General features: G+C 40.6%; 2 protein-coding genes across 2 annotated transcripts in view; one reads left to right on the top strand and one right to left on the bottom strand.

Annotated features, from left to right (window-relative positions):
* Nucleotides 1-25,241, top strand: part of LOC146395173 (uncharacterized) — a 53,822-nt gene extending 28,581 nt beyond the window's left edge. Inside the window, exons 5-6 of the mRNA XM_085004477.1 lie at nucleotides 11,157-11,221; nucleotides 21,105-25,241. Coding sequence (XP_084860603.1) covers nucleotides 11,157-11,221; nucleotides 21,105-21,177 — 138 coding nt within the window. The 3' untranslated portion in view covers nucleotides 21,178-25,241. The remainder of the gene's footprint in view (nucleotides 1-11,156; nucleotides 11,222-21,104) is intronic.
* LOC100155289 (uncharacterized) overlaps nucleotides 17,679-26,534 on the bottom strand; it is an 89,564-nt gene continuing 80,708 nt past the window's right edge. The window contains exons 37-38 of the mRNA XM_085004476.1: nucleotides 19,114-21,825; nucleotides 17,679-17,968 (exon numbers count right to left, since the gene is read on the bottom strand). Coding sequence (XP_084860602.1) covers nucleotides 21,760-21,825 — 66 coding nt within the window. The 3' untranslated portion in view covers nucleotides 17,679-17,968; nucleotides 19,114-21,759. The remainder of the gene's footprint in view (nucleotides 17,969-19,113; nucleotides 21,826-26,534) is intronic.

The raw sequence follows: 26,534 nt of genomic DNA, 5'->3' as shown, positions 1-26,534 counted from the left end.
AGTTACACATACATGTATAGATTCGTCACAAGCGATTAGACATAGTTCCTAGTGCTCTGCAGCAGTATCTCATTGCCTATCCATTCCAAAGGCAATAGTCTACATCTATTAACCCCAGAATCCCAGATCATCCAAATCCCTCCCCCACCCCCCTGGCCACCACTGGTCTGTTCTCCAAGTCCATGATTTTCTTTTCTGTGGAAAGGTTTCTTTGTGCCATATAATAGATTCCAGGTATAAGTGATATCATATGGTGTTTGTCTTTCTCTTTCTGACTTACTTCACTGAGGATGAGACTTTCTAGTTCCATCCATGTTGCTGAAAATGGCATTATTTTGTTCCTTTTTATGGCACAGTAGTATTCCATTGTGGATATATACCATGTCTTCCTAATCCAGTTGACTGTTGATGGCCGTTTGGGTTCTTTCCATGTCTTGGCTATTGTGAATAGTGCTACAATGAACATGAGGGTGCATGCTCTTTTTTAAGGAAAGTTTTGTCCAGATAGATGCCCAAGAGTGGGAGTGCTGCATCATATGGAGGTTCTATGTATAATTATCTAAGGCACTTCCATACTGTTCTCCCTAGTGGTTGTACCAGCTTCCATTTGCACCAACAGTGCAGGAGGGTTTCCTTTTCTCCATACCTCCTCCAGCATTTGTTGTTTGTGGATTTAGTAACGATGGCCATTCTGACTGGTGTGAGGTGGTACCTCGTAATAGTTTTGATTTTCATTTCTCTAATAATCAGGGATGTTGAGCATTTTTTCTTGCACTTGACCATCTGTATGTTTTCGTTGTAGAAGTATCTATGCAGGGCTTTTGCCCATTTTTCCACTGGGTTGTTTGCTTTTTGGCTGATCAGTTGTATAATTTGTATATTTTAGAGATTAAGCCCTTGTCAGTTGCATCATTTGACACTATTTTCTCCCATTCTGTAAGTTGTCTTTTTGCTGTCTTTTTGGTTTTCTTTGCTGTGCAAAAGCTTGTCCGTTTGATTAGGTCCCATTGGTTTACTTTTGCTTTTATTTCTGTTGCTTTGGGAGACTGACCTGAGAAATCATTTGTAAGGTTGATGTCAGAGAATGTTTTGCCTATCTTCTCTTCCAGGAGTTTGGTGGTGTCTTGTCTTATATTTAGGTCTTTCAGCCACTTGGAGTTTATTTTTGTGCATGCTGTGAGGGTGTTTTCTCATTTCACTGATTTACGTGCCGCTGTCCAGGTTTCCCAGGAATTCTTGCTGAATACACTTTCTTTTTCCCATTTTATGTTCTTGCCCTCTTTATCAAAGATTGCTTGACCAAAGGTGTCTGGGTTTATTTCTCGGTTCTCTATTCTGTTCCATTGGTCTATCTGTTTTGGTACCAGTACCACACTGTCTTGAAGACTGTGGCTTTGTAATATTTCCGGAAGTCTGGGAGAGTGATGCCTCCTGCTTGGTTTTGGTTCCTCAGGATTGCTTTGGCCATTCTGGGTCTTTTGTGGTTCTGTATAGATTTTTGGATTGTTTGTTCTAGTTCTGTGAAAAATGTCATGGGTTCTTTGATAGGAATTGCATTGAATCTGTGGATTGCTTTGGGTAGTATGGCCATTTGTAAAATATCAATTTTTCCAACCCAGGAGCATTGGATATCTTTCCATTTCTTTGTATCCTCTTTGATTTCCTTGATTAATGTTTTATAGTTCTCAGTATGTAAGTCTTTCACCTCCTTGGTCAGGTGTATTCCCAGGTATTTGATTTTGGGGGGTGCAATTTTAAAAGGTGTTGTATTTTTGTATTCCTTTTCTAGTATTTCATTGTTAGCATACAGAAATGTGACGGGTTTCTGAATGTTAATCTTATATCCTGCTACTTTGCTGAATTTGTTGATCAGTTTAAGTAATTTTGGGGTTGAGGCCTTGAGGTTTTCCAAATAGAGTATCATGTCCTCTGCATCCAGTGACAGTTTTTCCTCTTCTCTTCCTATTTGGATGCCTTTTATTTCTTTTGTTTGTCTGATGGCTGTAGCTAGGACATCCAATACTATGTTGAATAACAGTGGTGAGGGTGCACATCCTTGTCTTGTTCCTGCTTTTTGTGGGAAGGCTTTCAGCTTTTCTCCATTGAGTGTTATATTTGCTGTGGGTTTGTCATAAATGGCTTTGATTATGTTAAGGTATGTTCCCTCTATACCCACCTTGGTAAGAGTTTTGGTCATGAGTGGATGTTGGACTTTGTCAAATGCTTTCTCTGCATCTACTGAGATGATCACGTGGTTTTTGACTTTTTTTTTGTTACTGTGGTGTATGACATTGATTGATTTGCAGATGTCAAACCATTCTTGTGAACCTGGGATGAATCCCTCTGGTCGTGGTGTATGATCTTTTTTTATATCTTGTTGGATTCGGTTGGCTAAAATTTTGTTGAGAATTTTTGCATCTATATTCATCAGTGATATTGGCCTATAGTTTTCTTTTTTGGTGGTATCTTGGTCTGGTTTTTTTGGAAATAGGATGATGGTGGCATCATATAATGTCTTTGGGAATGTTCGTTCTTCAACCTTTTGAAAAAGTTTAAGGAGGATGTCTAAAAGTTCCTCTTTGTATGTTTGGTAGAATTCACCTGTGAAGTCATCTGTTCCTGGACATTATTTTGTAGGGAGTGTTTTTATGACCTATTCAATTTCATTTCTAGTGATCAGTCTGTTCAGTTAATCTATTTCTTCTTGAATCAGTGTTGGCAGGCCGTAAGTCTGTAGAAAGTTGTCCATTTCTTCTAGGTTCTCAAATTTGTCGGCATACTATTGTTCATAGTATTTTCTCCCTTTGTGTGTGTGTGTGTGTTTCTGTATTATCCATTGTGATGTCTTGTTTTTCATTTCTTGTTTTGTTTATTTGGGTTTTTTCTCTCCTCTTCTTGGTGAGTCTAGCCAGAAGATTGTCAATTTTGTTTATCTTTTCAAAGAACCAGCTCTTGGGTAATTGCTTTTTTTCTCTTGTTTCTTGAATCTCTATTTTATACATTTCCTCTTCGATCTTTATGATTTCCTTCCTTCCGCTGATTAGGTTTTGTTTGTTCTTCTTTTTCTAATTCATTTAGGTGGTGGGTGAAGTTGTTTATTTGAGATTTTTCTTCCTTTTTGAGGAAGGCCTGTATTGCTGTGAATTTCCCTCTGAGCACTGCTTTTGCAGCAGGCCATAGATTTTGAGTGGTTGTGTCTTCATTATCATTTGTCTTGAGGCATTTTTTAATTTCTTTCTTGATTTCCTCATTGACCCATTTGTTTTCTGGTAGCATGTTGTTTAGTCTCCATGTAGTGTGCTTTTTCTCATTTCTTTTCCCGTGGTTGATTTCTAGTTTCATGCCATTGTGGTCAGAGAAATTACTTGAAATAATTTCTGTTCTCTTAAATTTGTTGTGGTTAGCTTTGCGCCCCAGTATGAGATCAGTCTTTGAGTATTTCTATGTGCACTTGAGAAGAATTCATATTCTGATATTTTTGGATATGATGTCCTGAAAATGTCAATTAAGTCTAACTCTTCTCGTGTGTCATTTAGGTTCCCTGTTGCCTTATTGATTTTCCGTCTAGAGGATGTGTCCATTGATATGAGCGGGGTGTTAATGTCTCCTACTATGATTGTATTCCCATCACTTTCTCCTTTTTTGTCTGTTAGTATTTGTTGGAGGTATCTGGGTGCTTCTATTTTAGGGGGCCATATATGGACGATTGCAATATCCTCTTCTTGAATGAATCCTTTTACCATTAAATAGTGTCCATTTTTTCTTTCTTTATAGCCTTCATTTTAAGGTCTATTTTGTCTGATAGGAGTATTGCAACTCCTGCTTTCCTGTCTTGTCCACTGGCATGAACAATATTTTCTCATCCCCTCACTTTCAGTCTGTGTGTCCTTTGCCCTAGGATGAATCTCTTGTAGACAGCAGATTGTAGGTTTTCCTTTTTTATCCAATCGGCCACTCTGTTTGTCTTTTGATTGGAGCATTCAGTCCATTGACATTTAAGGTAATTATCGATAGATATGCTTTCATTGTCATTTTAAACCTTGTTCTCCAGTTGAGTCTATGTTTCGCCTTCCTTTCTTTTTTTAGTTAGACGAGTGCCATTTATTTTATGCTGGAGTACTTTTCTGTTTAGTTTTTGTGAATGGGATGTTTGGTTTGGATTTGTGGTTGCCCTGATTTTCAAGTATGTTAACCCCTTCCTGTCTCTGCTTGCTTTAGCCTGATAGTCATATAGGCTCCAACACATTATTCAAAAAGGGAGTCTATATTTTCTTGCTTTCCTTCCCTACATTCTATGACTTTGAAGTCCTTTTTTAACATTTTCATGTTTGTCCTTTTGCTGTTCCTTGTGTTTATCATCGCTTTTACAGAAGTTTTTTTGTCTGTTTTTTCCTCTTTTAGATCTGTATGCTGCCATATTTAAGTGATTGCTTTCCAATGGTGGTTTCCTCCATCCAATTTCTTCTTACTTCTTTTTTTATTTAGAGAAGCCCTTTCAGTATTTCTTTTAAAATGGGTTTAGTATGGCTGTATTTTTTAGCTTTGGTTTGTTGGAGAAATTCTTTATTTCCCCTTTTATTTTATTTATTTATTTTTAACTTATTTATTTTTATTTTTATTTTATTTTTTATTTCCCCAATACATTATTGTTTTTCTACTGTACATCATGGTGACCCAGTTACACATACATGTACATAATTCTTTTATCTCACATTATCATGCTCCATCATAAGTGTCTAGACATAGTTCTCTGTGCTACACTGCAGGATCTTATTGCTAATCCACTCCCTTCTGGCCTGGAATGTTTCTGTATGGCCTTATGGGGGTTCCCTTATAATTAATGCTTTGTTTTTCTCCTGCTGCCTTTAGAATCCTCTCTTTTTCTTTAACTTTTGTCATTTTTTATTATACTATGTCTTGTGGTGGGCCTATTTGTGTCCAACTTGTTTGGGGCCGTCTGTGCTTCCTGTATCTTGATATCAGTTTCCTTTAGATTTGGAAAGTGTTCAGACATAATTTCATCCCATATATTTTCAATCCCCTTGTATTTTTCTTTTCCTTCTGGAATTCCTATTATTCATAGATTGGCCTTCTTTATATTATCCCATGGATCTCTTACATTGCTTTCATGTTTTCTCATTTGGTTTTCTGTCTGCTGTCCTGATTGGGCAATTGACATGAGTCTAATTCATTCCTCTGCATTATTTATTCTGCTTTAGCTCAGTTTGCATCTCTGCAGATGCAACATCTCTCACCATCTGTAGAACATGTAGATCATGCAAGAAGCAGCTCATCCTGTTTAGCCCCCATAGGAGGTGCTGCAGCAGCTGCTCCTAGTTGTAGGTTCCAGGGAAGGGACAGTGATCACTGCCCAGAGCTTTGGCAGTGACAGCAGCAGGGCAGGTGTGCTCTCAGAGGAGTGAGAGCAACAATAGGTGGTGTTCCGTCACAATGTCCTCCTGTGTGGTGCCCTCTGAGGTGATTGGGGCTGCAAGTGGTTCTTGTTCAGGGATCCCCAGTGGCTGTGGGCCATGCTCACCTCTGGAGTCAGAGGTAACTGTGGTGGTTTCCCCTCACCACTTGCAGACCATGCAAGAATCACCCCATCCTGCTGAGCCCACCTAGTTGTAGGGTCTTGGGAAGGGACAGTGATCAAGCATCTGGGTGTTGCCAAGAGTTTGGCAGCGTCAGCTGCAGGGTGGGTTTGTGCCCGGGGGTTGAAAGAAATAATGTTTGATGCTTGGTTACAGTGCCCTCTTTTTTTTTTTTTTTTTTTTGCCAACACCTAAGGTGACTGGGGCCACAGGTGGAGCCCACTCACAGGCCCCCAGTGGTGGCAGGCCACGCCTCCCTCTGGCCTCTGAGAAGACCACCATGGTCTTTCCCTGACACCTGTAGATCACACAAGAAGCACCACACTGCACTTAGCCCCCCACTGCTCTTGGCCCACACAAAGGTGCCCGGCCATCCATAGCCTGCACAAGAAGTGCCCAGGCTCCTGTAGCTCAAACAGGTGGCTTCTCGCCACCCACAGCATGCACCAGTGGCTCCCCACCCTCTGAAAGCCCGCAGACAGATGTGCAGGGAGATTCCTATGGCAGTCCGCCCCTCCTCCTCTTGCCCTCCCCAACAGTGGCTCCTGGGTTCTCTGGCGGACCCAGACCTTCTCCCGGGTTCTCTCTGCTGTGGTGTTCCACTCTCCAGCCCGTAGCACACCCCTCCCCCACACATGGCACAGTGTTCTTTAGCCCCTTAGGCTGTCCCCACACTGTCAACCCTAGTCATCCCCCGGGACTTACCTCCAGAGCCTAAGTCTCAGCCCACAGCCCCACCCAAGCCTCTCAGGCTATGGTGTCTGGGGCGGTGGTGCAGATGATTTGTGCAGCTCTCACTCTACTTTGCCCTCCTCAGTCCAGTTGCTGTGCTTTTCTTGGTGACTTTGAGGTTGCTTTGTCACAGCTGATCTCCTGGTCAGTTAGGTGGCTTGCCAGGGTGTGTGTTGTGTTCCTTTTCTCCTTTGTAGGTCCCTCTCAGGAATGCTAAACCTGTCCTGATTCCTTTTCTCTCTCTCTCTCTTTTTCTTTTGTTCTCCCAATTACGTCAAGAGATTATTTCTTTTCTTTTTTCTTTTTTTCTGTCTTTTTTTTTTTTGCCTTTTCCCAGGGCTGCACCCCTGGCATATGAACATTCCCAGGCTAGGGGTCTATTTGGAGCTGTAGCCACCTGCCTATGCCAGAGCCACAGCAACACTGGATCTGAGCCGAATCTGCGACCTACACCACAGCTTACAGCAATGCCGGATCCTTAACCCACTGAGTGAGGCTGGGGATCAAACCCACAACCTCGTGGTTCCTAGTTGGATTCATTAACCACTGAGCCACGACGGGAACTCCAAGAGTTTCTTCCCTTTTTGGAGGTTTCTTTTGCCAGCATTCAATTGATGTTTTGTGTGAATCATTTTACATGCAGTGTGTTTTTTTGATGTGTTTGTGGGAGAAGTTGAGCATGACGTCTTACTCCTCCATCTCGATGCGCCTCTCCAAAAGTATTTACTCTCAATTTGGAGATGTCTCTTGACTGGCAGTATGTGCAAAGTTAATTGATCATGAAGAATTTCATAAATAGTCCTTTTCCAATAGGAAACTCTCAGGAGTTAATGCATTACAATTTACACTCGGAGTAAAACAAACTAGACGAATGATCACCTTGACGAAGGAATGACTATGTGATTTTCATATGGAACTGAGATGTCTGACAATAAAAACCCTTATTACTTCATTTTCTATTATCAAATATAAAAGCAGGTTTGTGCACCTTCCAAGTACTCTTGCGTATGGCATACCGTGTTTTTATAAAGTGTCATTATTGCATGATAATCATACATGGACAAGTGCATGTTTAATTTTTCCTTTGTATTTATGAATACATTTAAGTTCAAGTTTATCAGTTTTGTATATAGTGTATAATGCATTGGGAGATGCTAGTTTTCATGATTATAATTTTTTTTTCATGATTATAATTCTTTCAGATTGTGTTACTTTGTTTTGGATTATTAAAAAACATTTTAGAAGGAAATGAGGAGCCCAAAATAGGGATCCTTTCAAATGGTAACCTGTTGATTCTCAAAAAAAATGATTGATGAAGGGAAGTGTAAGAAGTATGTACACTTATTTCAGAATGTAGTGAATAGCAAACCTACGTCTTAAGAAAGGAAATGCAGCTTTGCTCCCCAGTGCATGCGGAACAACTTTTCAAAATTTGGAATTTTGTAAAATACTTTATTTAATAACCAGTCTTTCTAGAATTATATATGAGGATCCAGAATAGATAATATTGTTTTATGGCCCCACCTGTGGCATATGGAAGTTCCCAGACTAGGGGTCAAATCAGAGCTGCAGCTGCCACATCCACTGCAAGGCCAGTTCTGAGACACATCTGCAACCTCAACTGCTGCAGCTTTTAGTAAGGCTGGCACCTTAACACACTGAGTGAGGCCAGGGATCCAACTTGCCTCCTCAGAGAGACAGTACCAGGTCCTTAACTTGCTGAGCCTCAACAGGAGCTCCAGAATTGACAGTGTTTTAAATGTCACTTTGATTTTATGAAGTGCCACTTTTTGTTGTACACGAGTAGTGATATTTTATACTTATACAATATATAATCATGTGTTTTTTCTTTTTAATATTGGAAATTTTATTTTTGCAGGTAATTTTTATTGCTTTGTTAAGCAATACAATAGTGTTCTATGAAGAGAAAGGCATAGTATTAGTTACAGTTTAATCCTGAGAATATTCCAAGTTCTGAAATATTGGAAGTTCTCAGAAAATATTTCTTAATAATTGAAAAGGTGATAGATGAATGTATAAGATGATTTAGGTGATTTTTCTCCTGCATGAAACCTTTGTGTTAATTCCTGCATCACATTTTCCCTCTTGGGTCAGATGATGGTTATAGGGTCCCTCCCTTGCTTGCATGTGTTCATGCATGCATGTGGCACGTGCACACAACACACACGGGAGCACACACAGTAATGCTGCAGCCAACAAACATCATGTGCTTTATGTTCACTTCTGCTAATGATACCAAATCCCCCCACTTCCTAGTCCTCCAATCCATAATGTTACACAAAGATGGTTATTTCTGTTTTTGATAGCAGTGGTGTCTGCCCAGGGCTCACTAGTCTGGGCAAAGGGTAGTGAGGCCCAGAAAGGGCAGCCCCAGCCCTTGGCTCCATGCTTCTCTCCCCACCACCAGGCTCACCAAGCCAGCTCTCTTCCTGGACTCCAGTGTGGCATGGGGAGGGTGGACCACAGCCTCCTCTGCCTGGGTGGCTGGGGCAGAGCATTGGCAGGAGGGGCAGGGGAGGGACTTGGGCCAGGGAAGTAAGTGGGTCTATTTTCCTGGGCCCTAGATGGATCACTCCTGACCAGGCTGGTGTTTGGGGAGCACACAGCCTCTCTCAACATTCAGCGCTGAGCAAAGAATCCCATCTCTCTTCCTGGACCCCACTGACCTACTCACCCTACTCACCACACTTTCCAGGATAAAGCTTGTTCCAGCCATGGCATCCTTCTAACCATCACTGTCAATTGCCTTGATAATTCTGTATAGGTTTTTGCCTTTTTTTTCTCTTTAGGGCTCCAACTGGAGCCACAGTTGCATCATTCAGATTCCTCTACCCACTACACCACAGTGGGAACTCCTGTATTTTCTATGGAGTTCATTTAGAGTCAAATACATAGAAACATTTTTACTTTTGCAGAGGTTAAGTAGGAAGTTGAATGTTCTCTAATAAACTTTTCCAGGTCTTTGCTCTCTCTGCATATTTTCTTTAATGATGGTCCTAGGGAAAGCCTTAATACAAGATTTGAAAAGCCAAAGCCAGATCGTTCTGATTTCCCTAAAGCTACATGATTTCATGATTTACATAATTACAGCTTTTATCTCTGTGTGTACATTTCAGAATAAAATTAAAAAATATCAGAAGCCCAGCCTAGGAGTTTCCTTGTGGTCCAGCAGGTGAAGGGTCCACCATTGTCACTGCATCGGCTTGAGTTGCAGCTGTGGCCCAGGTTCAATCCCTGGCCCAGGAATTTTCACATACCATGGTTTTGCCCAAAACATGAATTTCAAAAGAGAGAACAAAATTATATTATTGTTAAATCCTTTTAAAAAAGAAAATAAAATCCCAGCCTAGCCAAAAGGAGAGAGTGTCAGGCCGGTTCATTGTAATGAATGCCAAGAGGGATGAGAAATTCAGCTAGACAAAGACTGGAAAGGTGGCACCTTTATTTATCAGTTGGAATCATCAGGGACTCTGGTGTCCATTCAAAGGAATGGGGGAAGGAAAAGACATCCTGGAAGTGGTGGAGACTGTCAAAGAGAAAAGAAACAAATCTTTCTAGAAGCTTGTCATGGGAAATAAGATTGGTACAATTCAGCGGGGAGAAACAGCATGAGACGTTCACAGAGAGAGGAGATTTTAAGTCGTCATCTGAAGAAAGAAAATGCAGATAAAATGGTAGGCTCATTGGGCGGATGCCTGGTTTTCTTCAGCAGCACAAAGGTGCCTGGGTGAGGTAAGAGGGGAGGAATGATAATCGATGTCTTGTGAGCTGGAGTTTGGCCAAGTACGGGGAGAGGACAGAAAGACGAGGGAAGAGAGAATTTTAGCTCTTGGTATTGTTGGGGAAAAACTTTTCCTCTACCCTCTTAGTTTCAGTGATTGGAAGTCTGCAAATTAGATACAAGCAGACTGCCTGAGGAAAAACCATTTAATTACATATGTCTATATGCAGATGCTCACAAAGAAATGTGGTTTGGAGGGGTGGCTAGAATTTGGGATTTGCCAACTATGTAATAAGTGGCAAGGAGTAGGAAAAAGGCATCAATGGATTTTTCCTTAAAATGAGCTTTCCATTCTTATACTTCTATGAAACTAAAATTGTAAGGTTTGTTCCATGGTAATAATTTTTCAACATAGAATCTTAAATACATAAAATGAAGAAAGTGGTTCTGTTATAATGTCATGTGAAAATTTTAGTGGCAAAAACAACAACAAAAAAAACCCCAAAAAGCTGCTTGAAGAAAGGAATAAGAGAGGGGCTAGGCCGGTTTTCACCCTGGGATTCTGATCATGACTTTCTAGAATTAGAAACAAGGAAAACAATATGGAATTCTTGAATTGTAACTCTGGAACTTTGTTTCCATTCTAGAAATGAGGGCCGGCTTTTGGAAACATCTAATTATATTTATCCACTTCATTCTGAAATGCCTGGGGATACTTCAAACTATATTGCAAGTGCCTCCACCTAGAGTGTTCTTTTTATTATAGATTTTCATTCAAAAATAACCTACACAGTAGAAAAAATAACATATTGTGGAAATACAAATAAATCAATCTATTATCTCACTGTTAAAAAAAATAAACCATCTACACAGAAGCATTACATGAGATTTTCTGAAGCAGTGGAAGAAGCTGAGCATTTTATTAACAAAAGCGTTTCATACAATTGAGTTCTATACTGCCTTCCTTCATAACCAATTTACCCTCATTAGCAGGCAGGCGGCAGACCCGATGCAGCTGGTGCCTCCTCTGAAGGGAACCTGGCATGACATCCCTGCTGACCTTTGTATTCTATTGCTTTTGCTTCCAGTTAAGAATGTTGCCTATAACCTGCAGTGTACAGGGCAGCCCATTCTCAAGACCCTGCCATTCCAGGTAAAGCATTTTTCTATTCCTGAAGAGATTTAAAAAGTTGCAGGACAGAAGACAGCATGTCTTTTGTTGGAGGTTTACAGGATCATCTTGACTTGACCTACTAAAACAATTCCTGCACCAAGAAGTTTGCAACAACTAACTATGGTCCTCTCTCCCCTGGCCCCTGAAAACACTTTGCTGAAACTCTTTGGGGAGTTCAGGGTTGGGGTGTAGGGGCCCCCGTTCTCCTTGTATGATGCTGCAATAAAGCTTTCTCTGCTCCAAACCCACATGTTTTGGTATTGCTTGCCCTAGCTGTGCCTCAGCACACAAAACTGTTCAGCACCAAGAAGAATGGTCAGCTCAGTAAGGTAGCTCTGTTTTAGGGGCCTTGGTCTCACTGTGGAGGAGGGTGGTGAGGACAGCATCACACCCTTTGTGTTACTGAGTCCAAGCTCATACCTTTTGCCCCCTGACAGGCCAATGCATTGAGAGTTGTTGGGGCAAGGAATGACACTTTTATTCAGAAAGCTAGCGGACAGAAAAGCCAAAGGAGCCTCTTCCCTCCAGGTGGAATTCAGGCTTCTTTCATCCTTAAGTGAGGGGAAGGGGAGGGTATGGTTGTTGGTTGCAAACTGCTTGCTGCAGGAATCCTTTGTCCATTAGGCCAGGCCACACTATGCCTACACACTTCCAAAAGAATAAATGTTACTCCCTCTTTTGCAAATTTACCTCTACATGAATAGAACTTTGAAGGATTAGCAATGAGATCCTGCTGTGTAGCACTGGGACCTATGTCTAGTCACTTAATGATGGAGCATGGTAATGTGAGAAAAAAGAATGTATGCATGTATGTGTAACTGGGTCACCTTGCTGTACAGAAGGAAAAAAAATTCTGTTGGGGAAATAACAGTTGATCACAATTTGAAAAAAGAAGAGAAAAAGAAAAAAAAACTACAGGTCAGAGTCTTGAGAACAAGGCTCTGGGATATATTTCAGGCTATTGGCAAGAGTCTTTTACTGATACACTTGTAGCATTAGCAACAGAACACAAAGGTTAATGGAAAAGAAACAGATGCAACATGGAGTCAGAGTCTTTCTTCCCTTTTCCATTCTGAGGCCATTCTGAGGCCCCATCAGCTCCTGGATGGGCTTCAGTCCCTCAAGAGTCACCTCGGGAGCAGGAGGAGCTGCTGGCATAGCACCCACACCGCGCCTCCTCTGACCCCTCTTGCAGCACCAAGTCCCTAATGGGGCAGCCACACAGGCCAGAGCACACATGGCTGGAGAGGAGGGGGACATGACTGGCACAGCAACAGCCCAAGTGCAGGAAGCCAGGCAGTTCTGGCAGTGCTGGGCTGAGAAAGAGCAGAATGAAAACCACGGTTGTTGCCTACAGTCAACAATCTATGACAAAGAAGACAAGAATATACAATGGAGAAAAGACAGACCCTTCAACAAGAGTTGCTGGAAAAACTGTACAGCTACACATAGAAGAATGAAATTGGAGCACTTCCTGACACCATTAAAAATGAAACACAAAGTGGATTCAAGATCTAAATATAAGACCGGATACTACAAACTCTTGGAGGAAAACATAGGACAAACACTCTCCGACATAAACCACAGCAATATCTTCTCAGATCCAACTGCTAGAGTAATGACAAAATAAAAACTATGTCTAGTCACTTATGATGGAGCATGATAATGTGAGAAAAAGGAAGGTATGCATTTATGTGTAACTGAGTCACCATGCTGTACAGTAGAAAATTGACAGAACACTGTAAACCATCTCTAATGGAAAAAAATAAAAATCATTATATAAGAAAAAAAAAATAAACAAATGGGAACTAATTAAACTTAGATGTTTCTGCACAGCAAAGGAAACCTGAAACAAAACAAAAAGACAACGCACAGAATCAAGCAACAGACAAGGGATTAACTTAGAAAATTTATAAACACCTCCTACAGCTCAAAACCAAAAAAAAAAAAAAAAAAAAGCCCATCTAAAAATAGGCATCTTCTGATATAAACAGACAATGGTCCAAAGCAGAGATACGGATGGCCACATGAAAACACATGAAAAGTTGTTCAACATCATTAATTACTAGAGAAATGCACATCAAAACTATAATGAGGTATGACCTTACACCAGCCAGAATGACCATCATCAAAGTCTGCAAACAATAAGTGCTGGAGAAGGTGTGGAAAAAAGGGAACCCTATTACACTGTTGGTGGGAATGTAAGTTGGTGCAACCACTGTGGAAAACAGTATGGAGATTCCTCAGAAAACTCAAAATAGAATGTCCATTTGATCCAGCAGTCCCACTCCTGGGCATCGATCTAGAGAAATCCATGACTCGAAAAGATACGTGTACTCCAGTGTTGATTGCAGCACTACTTACAATAGCCAAGACGTGGAAACAACCTACATGTGCATCAACAGAGGAGTGGATAAAGAAGACATGGTACATATACACCATGAAATATTACTCAGCCATTAAAAGGAAAGAAAGAACAGCATTTGCAGCAACATGGATGGGCCTAGAAATTATCATGCTAGGTGTGGTTAGTCAGACAGTGAGACACCAACATCATATGCTATCCCTTACATGTGGAACCTAAAAAAAAGGACATAATGAACTTCTTTGCAGAACAGAAACTTACACACTTTGAAAAAATTATGGTTTCCAAAGGAGACAGGTTGGGGGGTGGGGGGATGGGCTGGGGGTTAGGGACGGTAATGCTATAAAACTGGGTCGTGATGATTTTGTACACCTATAAGTGTAATAAAATTCATGGAGTAAAAAAATAGCAATCATATTTAAAATGGCATCAGAAATAACAGAACATTTACTAATAATTAAATCAAGTAGGTGAAATATCCATACACTGAAAGAAACCAAAACATGGATGATAAACCTGAAGAAGATACACATAAACGGAAAAAAGTTTCCATGGTTTTAAACTGGAAGAATATGAATGGTTTGCATCCCAGACTCCCAGTCCATCCCACTCCCTCCCCCTCCCCCCTCGGCAACCACTAGTCTATTCTCCAAGTCCATGAGTTTCTTTCCTGTGGAAAGGTTCATTTGTGCCATATATTAGGTTTTAGATATAAGTGATATCATATGGTATTTGTCTTTCTCTTTCTGACGTACTTAGAATGAGAGTCTCTAGTTCCATCCATGGTGCTGCAAATGGCATTATTTTGTTCTTTTTTGTGGCTAATAGTCCATTGTGTGTATATGCCACTTCTCCTTAATCCATTCATCCATCGATAGACATTTACGTTGTTTCCACGTCTTGGCTGTTGTGAAATAGTGCTGCCATGAACACACAGACGCATGTATTTTATTCAAGGAAAGTTTTGTCTGGATATGTGCCCAAGAGTGGGATTGCTGGGTCATATGGTAGTCCTAAGGTACCTCCACACTGTTTTCCGCAGTGGTTGTACCAATTGACATTCCCACCAAGGGTGTAGCAGGGTTCCCTTTTCTCCATACCTCCTCCAGCATTTGTTATTTGTGGACTTATTAATGATGGCCATTCTGACTGGTGTGAGGTGGTACCTCATGGTAGTTTTGATTTGCATTTCTCTAATAAACAGTGATGTGGAGTTTTGTTTTTTGTTGTTTTTTTTTTTTTTTCATGTGCTGTTTGGCCATCTGTATACCTTTTTTGGAAAATGTGTATTCAGGTGTTTTGCCCATTTTTCAATTGGGTAGTTGGTTTTTGTTTTTGTTTTGCTGCTGAGTTGTATAAGTCATTTGTATGTTTTAGTCGAGATTAAGTTCTCGTCAGGTGCATTGTTTGAAACTATATTCTCCCATTCCATAGGTTATCCTCCTTTTTTTAATGGTTCCCTTCTCTTTGCAAAAGCTTGTTAGTTTGATTAGATCCCATTGGTTTATTTTTGCTTTTATTTCTGTTGCCTTGGGAGACTGACCTGAGAAATCATTTGTAAGGTTGATGTCAGAGAATGTTTTGCCTATGTTCTCTTCCAGGAGTTTGGTGGTGTCTTGTCTTATGTTTAAGTCTTTAAGCCATTTGAGTTTATTTATGTGCATGGTGTGAGGGTGTGTTCTCGTTTCATTGATTTACATGCGGCTGTCCAGTTTCCCTAGCACCCCTTGCTGAAAAAACTGTCTTTTTCCCATTTTATATTCTTGCCTCCTTTGTCAGAGATTAATTGACAGTAGGTGTCTGGGTTTATTTCTGGGTTCTCTATTCTGTTCCATTGGTCCGTCTGTTTTGGTACCACTACCACACTGTCTTGGTGACTGTGGCTTTGTAATATTGCCTAAAGTCTGGGAGAGTTATGCCCCCTGCTTGGTTTTGGTTCCTCAGGATTGCTTTGGCAATTCTGGGTCTTTATGGTTCCATATAAATGTTTGAATTGCTTGTTCTGTGAAAAATGTTATGGGTTATTTGATAGGAATTGCATTGCATCTGGCAGATTACTTTGAGCAGTGTGGCCATTTTTACGATAGTAGTTCTTCCATTCCAGGAGCATCGAATATCTTTCCCTTCCTTTGAATATTCTTTAATTTCATTGATTACTGTTTGATAGTTCTCAGTATGTAAGTCTTTCACTTCCTTGGTCAGGTTTACTCATAGACAGTTATTTTTGGGGGGGTGCGATTTTAAAAGGTATTGTATTTTCATATTCCTTTTCTCATATTTCACCGTTAGTATACAGAAATGCAACCAATTTCTGAATGTTCATCTTGTATCCTGCTACATTGCTGAATTCGTTGCTCAGGTCAAGTAGTTTTTGTATGGAGTCCTTAGGGTTTTCTATACATTCTATCATGTCATCTGCATACAGCGACAGTTTTACCTCTTCTCTTCCAATTTGGGTGCCCTTTATTTCTTCTGTGTGTCTGACTGCTGTGGCTAGGACATCCAATACGATGTTGAATAACTGTGGTGAGAGTGGGCATCCCTGCCTTGTGCTCGGTTTTTCAGTCACATCCTTAACCCAGTGCCCCATAGCTGGAACTCTGAGACCAAAATCTTTTTCAGGGGATTAAGGATCTGGTGTTTCCATGGGCTGTGGCATAGGTTGCAGATGGAGCTTGGATCCAATGTTGCTGTGGCTATGGGCTAGGCCAGTAGCCAAGGCTCTGTATCCCTGGCCCAGGAATTTCCATATGCCGCAGGTACACCTCCCCAAAAGGAAGCTTCTTAACAAGTTCATAAGAGAACCAACCCCTAAAACACCAGTGCCTAATAATAAACTGATGAGAGTACTAGTATGGGTCATAATAGATGGGCCCAGAACAATGCTGTCTTAAATGTTCAGCAGCAAGAAACAAGGAGAGGACTCCATGTAGGTAACACCCTGTCAGGGCAGTTTCATGGAGGAGGAGGTGGGGAAGGGCAGGTGGGGTCCACACAACCAGGTGTGAGCCAGGAGAGGACCCTGCTGAGCAGTCACGGAATCCAGTGGACAGCTGTCCTGCCACAGGGATGAGACAGGAGGAGCCCCAGACATTAGGATAGATGGGCTGGGTGGGCAGGATGTGGCTGTGGCTGTGGGTTTTGCTGAGAGGCTAAGACTGTTCACCTCAGTTATTTGTGCAGTACCCACCCTCTTACCCTCTAGTCTCCTCTAGGGAGGAGCCAAGATGCTGAGCAGTGGGGGGGGGGAGGGCCCTCCAGGGGAAGACCTGATCCTTCCTCACCTTGGTCAGCTTTTGGTGATTTGTTGACATTTTGATTTAATTGTCATATTTTCTGGCACAGGGCTAGTACAGTCAACTGGTTTTGGAAAGCTGGTGGCTAAGGAGGAGCGGTCCCAGGGTTATTCTCTAGACAGGCCATGGCTTTCTACATCCCAGGGGCCAAATTCCATCCCTGGCTTGTGCTGGTAGGATCTACAAGCTAAGAATGGTTTATGTTTTTAAGTGGTTGAAAGTAATTTAAAAATATTACTTTGCAACACATGAAAATTATGTGACATTCACATTTCATTGTCTATAAATAATGTTTTCTGGAAACACAATTATACTCCTGTATTTACCCTCCGTCTGTGGCTGCTTTGTGGCCACAATGACTGGGATGATTAGATACAACAGAGGTGAAATTGTCAAATCTAAAACACTGACTCTCTCTCTGGCCCTATTTGCCAGAAGTTGCCAACCCCTGCTCTAGAAAAGTGGTGGTGGTTGATCTTGTTTTTCAGGTGTGCTGGGAGTTACACTCTAAAAGCAGTTAAACTTTTAGTGAATCTTGCCCCTTGAAATAAACCTCCGTTGTGTAGCGGTAAAACTGGTTGCATCACTCTCAGTAATCTCAGTTGGAATGAAGCCTAAACCACGAAATGTGCGATTATTACCTCACGAAGAGGGAAATCCACCTGCTGCTGTCTTTTTCTCATCTCAGACACAACCACAACTCTAGCACCTATCTGAATTAGGGTCAACTACAAAACTGCTAGATATTTCCAAGTCTCAAACTAGGGCATCATGAACCATAAAAGTATTTATTTTCAACTCTGGAGACGTCTCTTGACTGTGCCGGTATGTGCAAAGAGAAATGATCATGAAGAATTTCACATATAGTCATGTTCCAAGAGAAAACTCAGGAGTCCGTACATTATAACTGACACTTGGAGTAAAACCAGAAAAATGTCACTGCTATTCAGAGCATGTAGTTTCTCTTCAGTATCTCTACATATTCTTTGCCTGCTCTTTCAAGTCCATCTTCATGACAGAGACCTTGGAGGGGAGTTCTGTAAGGTTCAGATTCATACTTAGCATCTGTTGAGAAAAAGAATGACATCCTTTATCTAAAATACTTCCTGTTTAACTAAATATAAATTAGGTAAGAAGAGCTGAGACCTTTAAACGTGTTAAGAAAAATGAAAAAATATCTATATTCAACTATAACACAAAATACACCATGATTATTTCATCATTCCCCCACCCCTGGTTTCCTTGCTGAGCTAACTGCTCTCCAGGCTGGGTATCAGAGCTTCTGGTTTTCTCATTTCTCACTCATTTACTTAACAGCCAAGGGCTAAGGTACTGTGACAAGCATTGGAATTACAAGGGGAAGGAGACACAGGGCCACCCTGAAGAATCCCACACTATAATCTGGGAAAATAGACCAACAGGAAATTTCCACATAGAGTCATAAGTCCTATGAGGGGTGCAAAAAGGGGCACAGTTGGAACACTCAGAAGGGACATCCAGCTTGGTGTTAATATTGACAGCTTTTTGGTGGAGGTGATATGGAAGTAGATACCTGAAGGATAAGGAAAAATGGGTAGAGCTGTTTGGAATTGTAAGCTGTCTATCTGACTGGATGCCAGCCAGAGGAAAGGGGCAGAGGAGGGGAGGAGGGCAATCTGACTTGGGTGTTTTATTCCATGCTAAGGAATTTGGAATTTTTCCTGAGGGCAAAAACTAAACCAAAGACAAAGTCAATGACAGGAAATGCAAATGTCACCCAAATGAACTCTGATTGCCTGAGCCTCTCTCTCTCTTTTTTTGATGCATGAACTCTGCCTGAGCCTCTCTCTCTCTCTCTCTCTTTTTTTTTTTTTTTTTTTTTTTTTGCCTTAATCACTACCAGAAACTTGAGAAGTTGGTGAACCCCATGCTTTCTGAGGACAGTGTCAGAGTGCAGGCGACAGGTCGATGGGGACGGCAGAAGTAGAAGAAGGATATAGCCAGGAAGGAAAAGAAATATCTAGACTTTTTTGGAAGCTATGGAACATAGTGAATAAAGGAGTAATAAGAATATTTTTCATGATGAATATTTACGTTCACGTTTTTCGTGAGGTAATAAGAAAATATTTAATGCAGTATCTGTTCTGCAAACAACTGAGGTGCCATTTACTGTTTACAGTTGATTTCAGAAATCCTTATCTAAATTTAATTCATAAATGTTGAAAACATACCTTCTGCTAGTCCTCTGGTTCAATTTTCTTCCCACTCCTGGTAAATGTGAAATAAGTCAAATAGTATTTAAAATGTTTAGGTTAAGAGACAGTATCATATAAAAGACATATAGCTTATGAAATGTGGCCTATAAATAATACTTTTAGAGAGTTGATCTAACTTAGAGATTGCTCAAATAGAAAATTAGTCACATGAATAAAATAAAATAAATTCCCACTTATTTGGATTGTAGATAGTAGAGAACATACATACGTAATGCTATTAAGATTAATCTGATAAAAAGTAATATATATATTGGTCAACCGAATATACATAATTTCAGAGGATGCTGTTTGATCTTTCTGGTATCAGGGCATTTCAACAAATGCTTTACTTTGCAATTTTTAGGAAAACTGGCCTTTATAAAAGTTTAATTAAAGGAGTTTTCCTTAAAATGAGCTCTCCGTCCCTCTACTTTTATGGAACTAAGATTTTAAGGCATGCCCTATGTCAATTAAGAACTTGTCAACACAGAATCTTAAATCCATAAAATGAAGTGCCATTTCTGTTGCAATGGCATGTGAAAACTCTACTGGCAAAAAAAATAAATAAACATGAAAATAAAAATCTGCTTGAAGAAAGGAAGAAGAGGAGCTAAAACCAGTTTTCAAACTGGGTTTCGGACTCATGGCTTTCTAGAATTAGAAACAAGGAAAACAATACAGGATTCTTTGATTCTTTACCTGTAATTTTGTTTCATTCTAGAAATTAGGGCCAGTTTTCGGCAACATCAAATGATAGCTCTCTACTTCATTTTGTAATGTGTGGGAATATTTCAAACTATATTACAAGTGTCTCTACCTGGAGTGTCCTTTTTAAGGTTTTTCTTATGAAAGGCACTCTCTCACTAAACAGTGTCTAAAATAGTATCCTGAACCTAACACTGTGCTGATAGTGACAACATGACAGGCAACACCCTTGGTTTAGCTAACATAGGTTCCAATATTTTTAGAATGTTTTCCATAACATTTTTCTTACAACAGCATTACAGAGAGGCCGAATAAAATGAATAATGTGACAACTTACCTAGATAGATCTTGTGAAAGCCATAGCTTCTAACAGATAAAGGGAGAACACTTTATAGAAATAATTTTATATTACATTAATAGACACTATGCAAAAATGTAGATCACATTTATACAGGAGTTGAATTAGGGACAGACCAATGTAAGACTATGATCTTTTCCACCCAGAGCTCTTCCTAAATATGTACTTTGGAGACCTTGAGGTTGATATCTAGGGCAGGATGGTGTTCAGGTGAAGGAAGATGTTTGAAATCCAATGTTAGCAAAGAGAACACACCCACAATGTTCTTTAAATGTTTCCATTTAACAAAAACAAAGAAAGCTGAGAACATTAGATAGGAAGAGACTGTATCTGCAAGTTATAATTCTAAAGATTTTTAACTAGAAGGATTCCTTCCTAACCTGTAGTTTCCAAACAGTGTCCCACAGAAAAGGCATGGGGGCACTGCAGCATTGAGGGGCAAAGAAGTCTCATCTTCAGAGGCTCCTTCCCTCCTTTGGCTAAACAGCTCCATGCTTGTCTTTGTTCTGTATAATACAGTTTCATGCAAAAAAGTATATTCTTTTTTAAAAAGGAAGATTTTTTTCTTTGAAAAAACAAAGTTGAACATAAAAAAGTCATCAATTTACTCAGCCCGTAATTTGACAAAAGGTAACAAAGGCCCAGCGAGAATGCAGCTTGCCTGGGCTCACAAAGCCAAAGGCCTTCTTGCTCTGTCTAGAGTTGTATGCCAGCAACTTCATCAGATTAGGGCAAAACACACAGATTTTAAACAATAATTTAGAGAAAATAAATATGGAAGACTGTCATGTAGCTCAATAATATTTGAGGCACGAGACATGAAATGGTACCTTTCTGACTAAATTCTATGTTTTGAAGGCCCGAACAAGAATAAGTTATTAACCATAACCCCTATTATATGCAGTGAACATGCTCAATTTACGAATCACCGAGCTTCTGAAGCACAGGATAGAGGACTAGAAGGAGAAAAGCTTTAGCTGAATCAAGCTCACGAAAACTGAGATTCTTCCTTAAAAGAATACTTGTTTCCTCCAAGTCAAATTTGTCTCCCCAGAGTGAGTCAGCAAAGGAATTATCCACCTTGGGGCTTATTTATGGCAAGATTGAGAGCACAAAACAGATGTCTCTTGGCCACCTAGCATCCTTCGCTTCAATCGCTCATCTCTACCTGCTATGTATACAAGATAGAAGCTTAAGCCCAACTGTAATTGAAGTCAGTCAGAAATTACAGGTGGACTTCTTTTCCTTGGCCTCTGGTTTCCACATGAGGACTCACACCCCCTCAACCCTCTTTGGGAGAGGAGAGGAGATTTACCCAAAGTCTGAAGCTGCAAGAAGGAACTAAGGAATCCTTGTGTGGATCCGAATCTCTTCTTTGAAAACATGTGTCTGCCCAGAGCACTGTGAACTTGGGTCTCACATCTGCAGTAAGCAGCCTGCCCCCAGGACAGGTGTCAAAGTTTGCTTCCTCCGCTTAGGCCTCCAAGGGGAAGGGCCCAAGTGGGGATGAAGTATTCGGATGGCCACTGTGGCTGCGCATCGAAACTGCATCCTCCAATTCATCTGTACGTGTAGGCGATGAAGCTCCTTAGCTGATCTCCACCTGCCTGACTCCTTCCCACATTCTGTCCTCACAAAGAGAAGACAAGTGTCATTTGCCACCTACCCCACTACAGCTCCCACAAGGACGATGACCAGACAACACTCATAGAAATGTCTTCTTCTTCCCTGACTTTATAATTAATGTACAGTGTTCCAAACAACCCATACTCTCCCAACCCCCTTTGTTTTTTAGCTGCACCTGGGACATAAGGAAGTTCCTGGGTTATGGGTCAAATTTGAGCCGCATCTGCAACCTATCCTAGAGCTTATGGGATCCATAGAAATCCCAATCCCTATTTTATTTTATTTTAATTTATTTTATTTTGCTTTTTAGGGCTGCACCTGCAGCAAGCATACAGAGGTTCCCAGGCTAGGGATCGAATTAGAACTACAGCTGCCAGCCTACACCACAGCCACCAAAATGCATGATCTGAGCTGCATCTGCAACCTACACTTTGGCTAATGGCAATGGCAGATCCTTAACCCACTGAGCAAGGCCAGGGATCAAACCCAAAACCTCATGGTTCCTAGTTGGGTTTGTTGCTGCTGCTCCACAAGGGGAACTCCACCACCCCTATTTTAAAGCAGGGAGAAGTTGAAAGGACTATTTTAGAGAGATATATATTGGATCCAGTCACAATACAAAGAGGGCAGAAAGTACAAATGGGTGTTCATTCATTCAACCATATTGTATTACCATTAAGGAGTACTTGAGATGACAGGCTGGAAAATAATGTTGTCTTCTTTTAGAGACCAATTTGATAAATACATACACACCACACACCCACACACACACTCATTCCCAGAGTTCATATACTTTCAGTAATTATTGATACTTTTAAGTTAAACTTTGGTATCATTCTATTTTGAATGTTATAAAAGTAAATGCACCTAGGAAAATGTAGTAAAAATTAAGCCATTTCAGCCACTTCAATTCATTACCCAAGTGTAAATAGGGTACTGTGTGAAGGAAATGACACGTGTCAGTGTGTTAACATAAATACGTGTATTTTGCTGCACAGAAACGTACTGGGGAAGACTTTGTTGATCAAGGCACTGAAAAATGAAGTACAGAGGGGAAAAAAAAATAAGTGAACAATAACTGGAAGAATTTGTGTAATTACCCTCATCTTTCAAAGATAAAATGCCTCCTCCCTGGTCTATGTGGACAAAATGAATTGGGGACATGAGAGAGTGTGTGAGTCACAGAAATGAAACAATAACCTGGTTTACTGAACTCTGCTTCTGCCGTCTGAGAAACTAGTTTCATGCTGTTATCATTTGACCAGACTTAAAATTCAGAGTGGAAGGCACTGCCTGGGTGATTTCAACAGGAGGCTTATTTTGTTTATAAAGGAAATGGGACTCAATATTCTGTTGAGACACAGTTTTGTGTCATGTTATAAGTTCGTCTTTAGGTTAGAAAGAGAAAGATAAGTACCATACGATAGCACTGGAATCTATCTGGAATCTAATATATGGGAGAAATGAATCTATCTATGGAAAAGAAAGAAACTCTTGGACATGGAGAACACACCTGTGGTTGCCAAGGAGGAGGGAACGGGAGTGGGATGGATGGGGAGTTTGGGGTTAGTTGATGCCAACTATTGCACCTGGAGTGGATAAGCAATGAGGTCCTGCTGTACTTAATTTTTCAGCTCCTTGATCAAAACCTACCCCTTTCTATCATTCTAGACAGTATATTAACACCTCTCAGAGGATTAGTCTTTTCCTACTAGAAATAATTACATCCCCAGCAATTCTAGAAGGCACATACTTTCTGTAACTCTTACTAAGAATTCTGTCAACAATACCTTTATAAGAACCTTTTCAATGCATCCTGCCCATAATGGTTATGTAGACAAGTTTTGCTTTGTTTACAATACCAAGGAACAAAAACCAAGCAGGAGGCCTAACTTTCCGAGACTTGAGGCAATACTAAAAAGCCACGCTAATGAAGACAGTGTGGTACTGGTACCAAAACAGACATACAGACCAAGGGAGCAGAATAGAGAACCTAGAAATAAACCCAGACTCCTACGGTCAATTAATCTTCAACAAAGGAGGCAAGAATATAAAATGGGAAAAAGACAGTCTTTTCAGCAAGAGGTGCTGGGGAAACTGGACAGCCGCATGTAAATCAATGAAACGAGAACACACCCTCACACCATGCACCAAAATAAACTCAAAATGGCTTAAAGGCTTAAATGTAAGACAAGACACCATCAAACTCCTGGAAGAGAACATAGGCAAAACATTCTCTGACATCAACCTTACAAATGATTTCTCAGGTCAGTCTCCCAAGGCAACAGAAATAAAAGCAAAAATAAACCAATGGGACCTAAGCAAACTGACAAGCTTTTGACCAGCCAAAGAAAGCATAAAAAAAAAAAATAAGATAAAACTTATAGAATGGGAGAAAATAGTTTCAAACGATGCAACTGACAAGGGCTTAATCTCTCAAATACAGAAACAACTTATACAATTCAACAGCAAGGGAGCCAACAACCCAATGGACAAATGGGCAAAAGACTTGACTAGACATTTCTCCAAAGAAGATATACAGGGTCAACAAGCCCATGAAAAAATGCTCCACGTCACAGTTTATTAGAGAAATGCAAATCAAAACTGCTACGAGGTACCACCTTGCGCCAGTCAGAATGGTCATCATTAACAAGTCCACAAATGACAAATGCTGGAGGGGGTGTGGAGAAAAGGGAACCCTCCTGCACTGTTGGTGGGAATGTCAGTTGTTGCCACCATTATGAAAAACAGTGTGGAGCTACCTTAGAAAACTAGACATAGAACTACCATATGACCCAGCAATCCCACTCTTGGGCAAAACTTTCCTTGAAAAAGATACATGCACCCATGTGTTCACTGCAGCACTATTCACAATAGCCAAGACGTGGAAATAACCTAACTCTCCATCAGCATATGAGTGGATTAAGAAGCTGTGGTATATATGCACAATGGAAAACTACTCAGCCATAAGAAAGAACAAAATAATGCCATTTGCAGCACCACGGATGGGACTAGAGACTCTCATACTAAATGAAGTAAGTCAGAAAGAGACAGACAGATACCACATGATGTCACTTATATCTGGAATCTAATACTTGGCACAAATGAACCTTGCCACAGAAGAGAAAATCATGGACATGGAGAACGGCTTGTGGTTGCCGAGGGGGAGGGAGTGGGAACGTCTGGGAGTCTGGGTTAATAGATGGAAACTCTTGCCTTTGGAATGGATCAGCAATGAGATCCCACTATATAGCACTGGGAACTATGCCTGGTCACCTATGATGGAGCGTGATCATGGGAGTAAAAAGAATGTATACATATATGGGTGACTGGGTCACCTTGCTGTACAGTAGAAAATGGACAGAACACTGTAAAGCAGCTAGAATGGACAAAAATAAAAAGAAAATAATAAAAATGTGCTTTGCTTGGCTACATATTTAGAAATGTTCTACAATTGTTCAGGAAGACATTTTATAGAAGTTGCAATAAAGATGATATAAGTAAAATAGCAAGTAAGAGTGTATCCCTCATGTAAGAAAATGACAAAAGCTTTAACTTAAACAGAAATGAAGGAGTTCCCACTTTGGTGCATTGGGATGGGTGGCATCTCTGCAACATCAGGATGCAGGTTCAATCCCCAGACCCCACAGAGATTTATAGGATCCGCACTGCCGTAGCTGTGGTGTAGCTATGGTGCGGCTCAGACCTGAACCCTGGCCCAGAAACTCTATATGCTGCAGGGTAGCCACAAAAGAAAAGAAAATACAGATGTGAACCTTTTATTTTATTGTACTTTTATGGCTGCGCCAGAGGCACATGGATATTTCAAGGCTAAGGGTTGAATCAGAGCCAAAGCTGAGGCCTACACTGCAATCAGGGTAATACCTGATCCAAGTCACCTCTGTGACCTATGCCACAACTGGGGGCGATACTTAATCCTTAATGAGCAAGGCCAGGGGTGGAAACTGCGTCCTCACAGACACCGTGGCAGGTTCACAACCCACTGAGACACAATGGGAACTAAGTCTTGTTATTCAGTGTTACAAGTTTTTTTGATTCTTAAAAGGGTTTATCTTAGCTTCCTTTAAGTAAAACACATCCGTATGTGCTTAAGTGTTTGGATGCCAATCATTCACTAACGTTTAGGGGTAGAAAAACGAGTGCAACAAACTCGAAAATGATGAACTATGGCCAAACTGAAATCAATTAGAAAATATCCCAAACATCTAAAAGAAAAGTATTTCTTTGGTTATTAGGCAACAATATTTAATTTCTAAAATGGAAATTAAGGAGTTCCTGCTGTGGCCCAGTGGTAATGATCCTGACTAGCAGCTATGAGGAAGGGCTTTTGAGCCCTGGCCTCCCTCAGTGCCTCAGGGATCCAGTCTTGCAGGGCGTTGTGACAGGTCACAGATGCACCTTGGATCCTGCATTGTTGTGGCTGTGACAAAAGCCATCGGTTGTAGCTCTAAATGGACCCCTAGCCTGGGAACTTCCAGATGCTGCACATGCTGCCCTAAAAAGAAAAAAAAAAGTTATTTTAATGCAAGTTCTCAAGACATTTAAAATTTGTCAGTTACATTCAATGAAATAAAGTTAATGATAGGTGTATCTCTTCAAAATGAGAAATCCAGGGACTTAAAAAAATTACAAAACATGTCTCCTTTCTTGATTAGCACCAATAACATGGCTTTTCCTTAGTGTGCAA

Source organism: Sus scrofa, chromosome 17 (assembly GCF_054392235.1).
Source record: "Sus scrofa isolate SSC_HxYL_T2T_F1_AM1 chromosome 17, Sscrofa_HxYL_maternal_Yorkshire_Landrace_v2.0, whole genome shotgun sequence".
Lineage (NCBI taxonomy): Eukaryota > Metazoa > Chordata > Mammalia > Artiodactyla > Suidae > Sus > Sus scrofa.
Note: the sequence above shows the minus strand (reverse complement) of the source record. Positions and strands in the feature narration are given on the sequence as shown.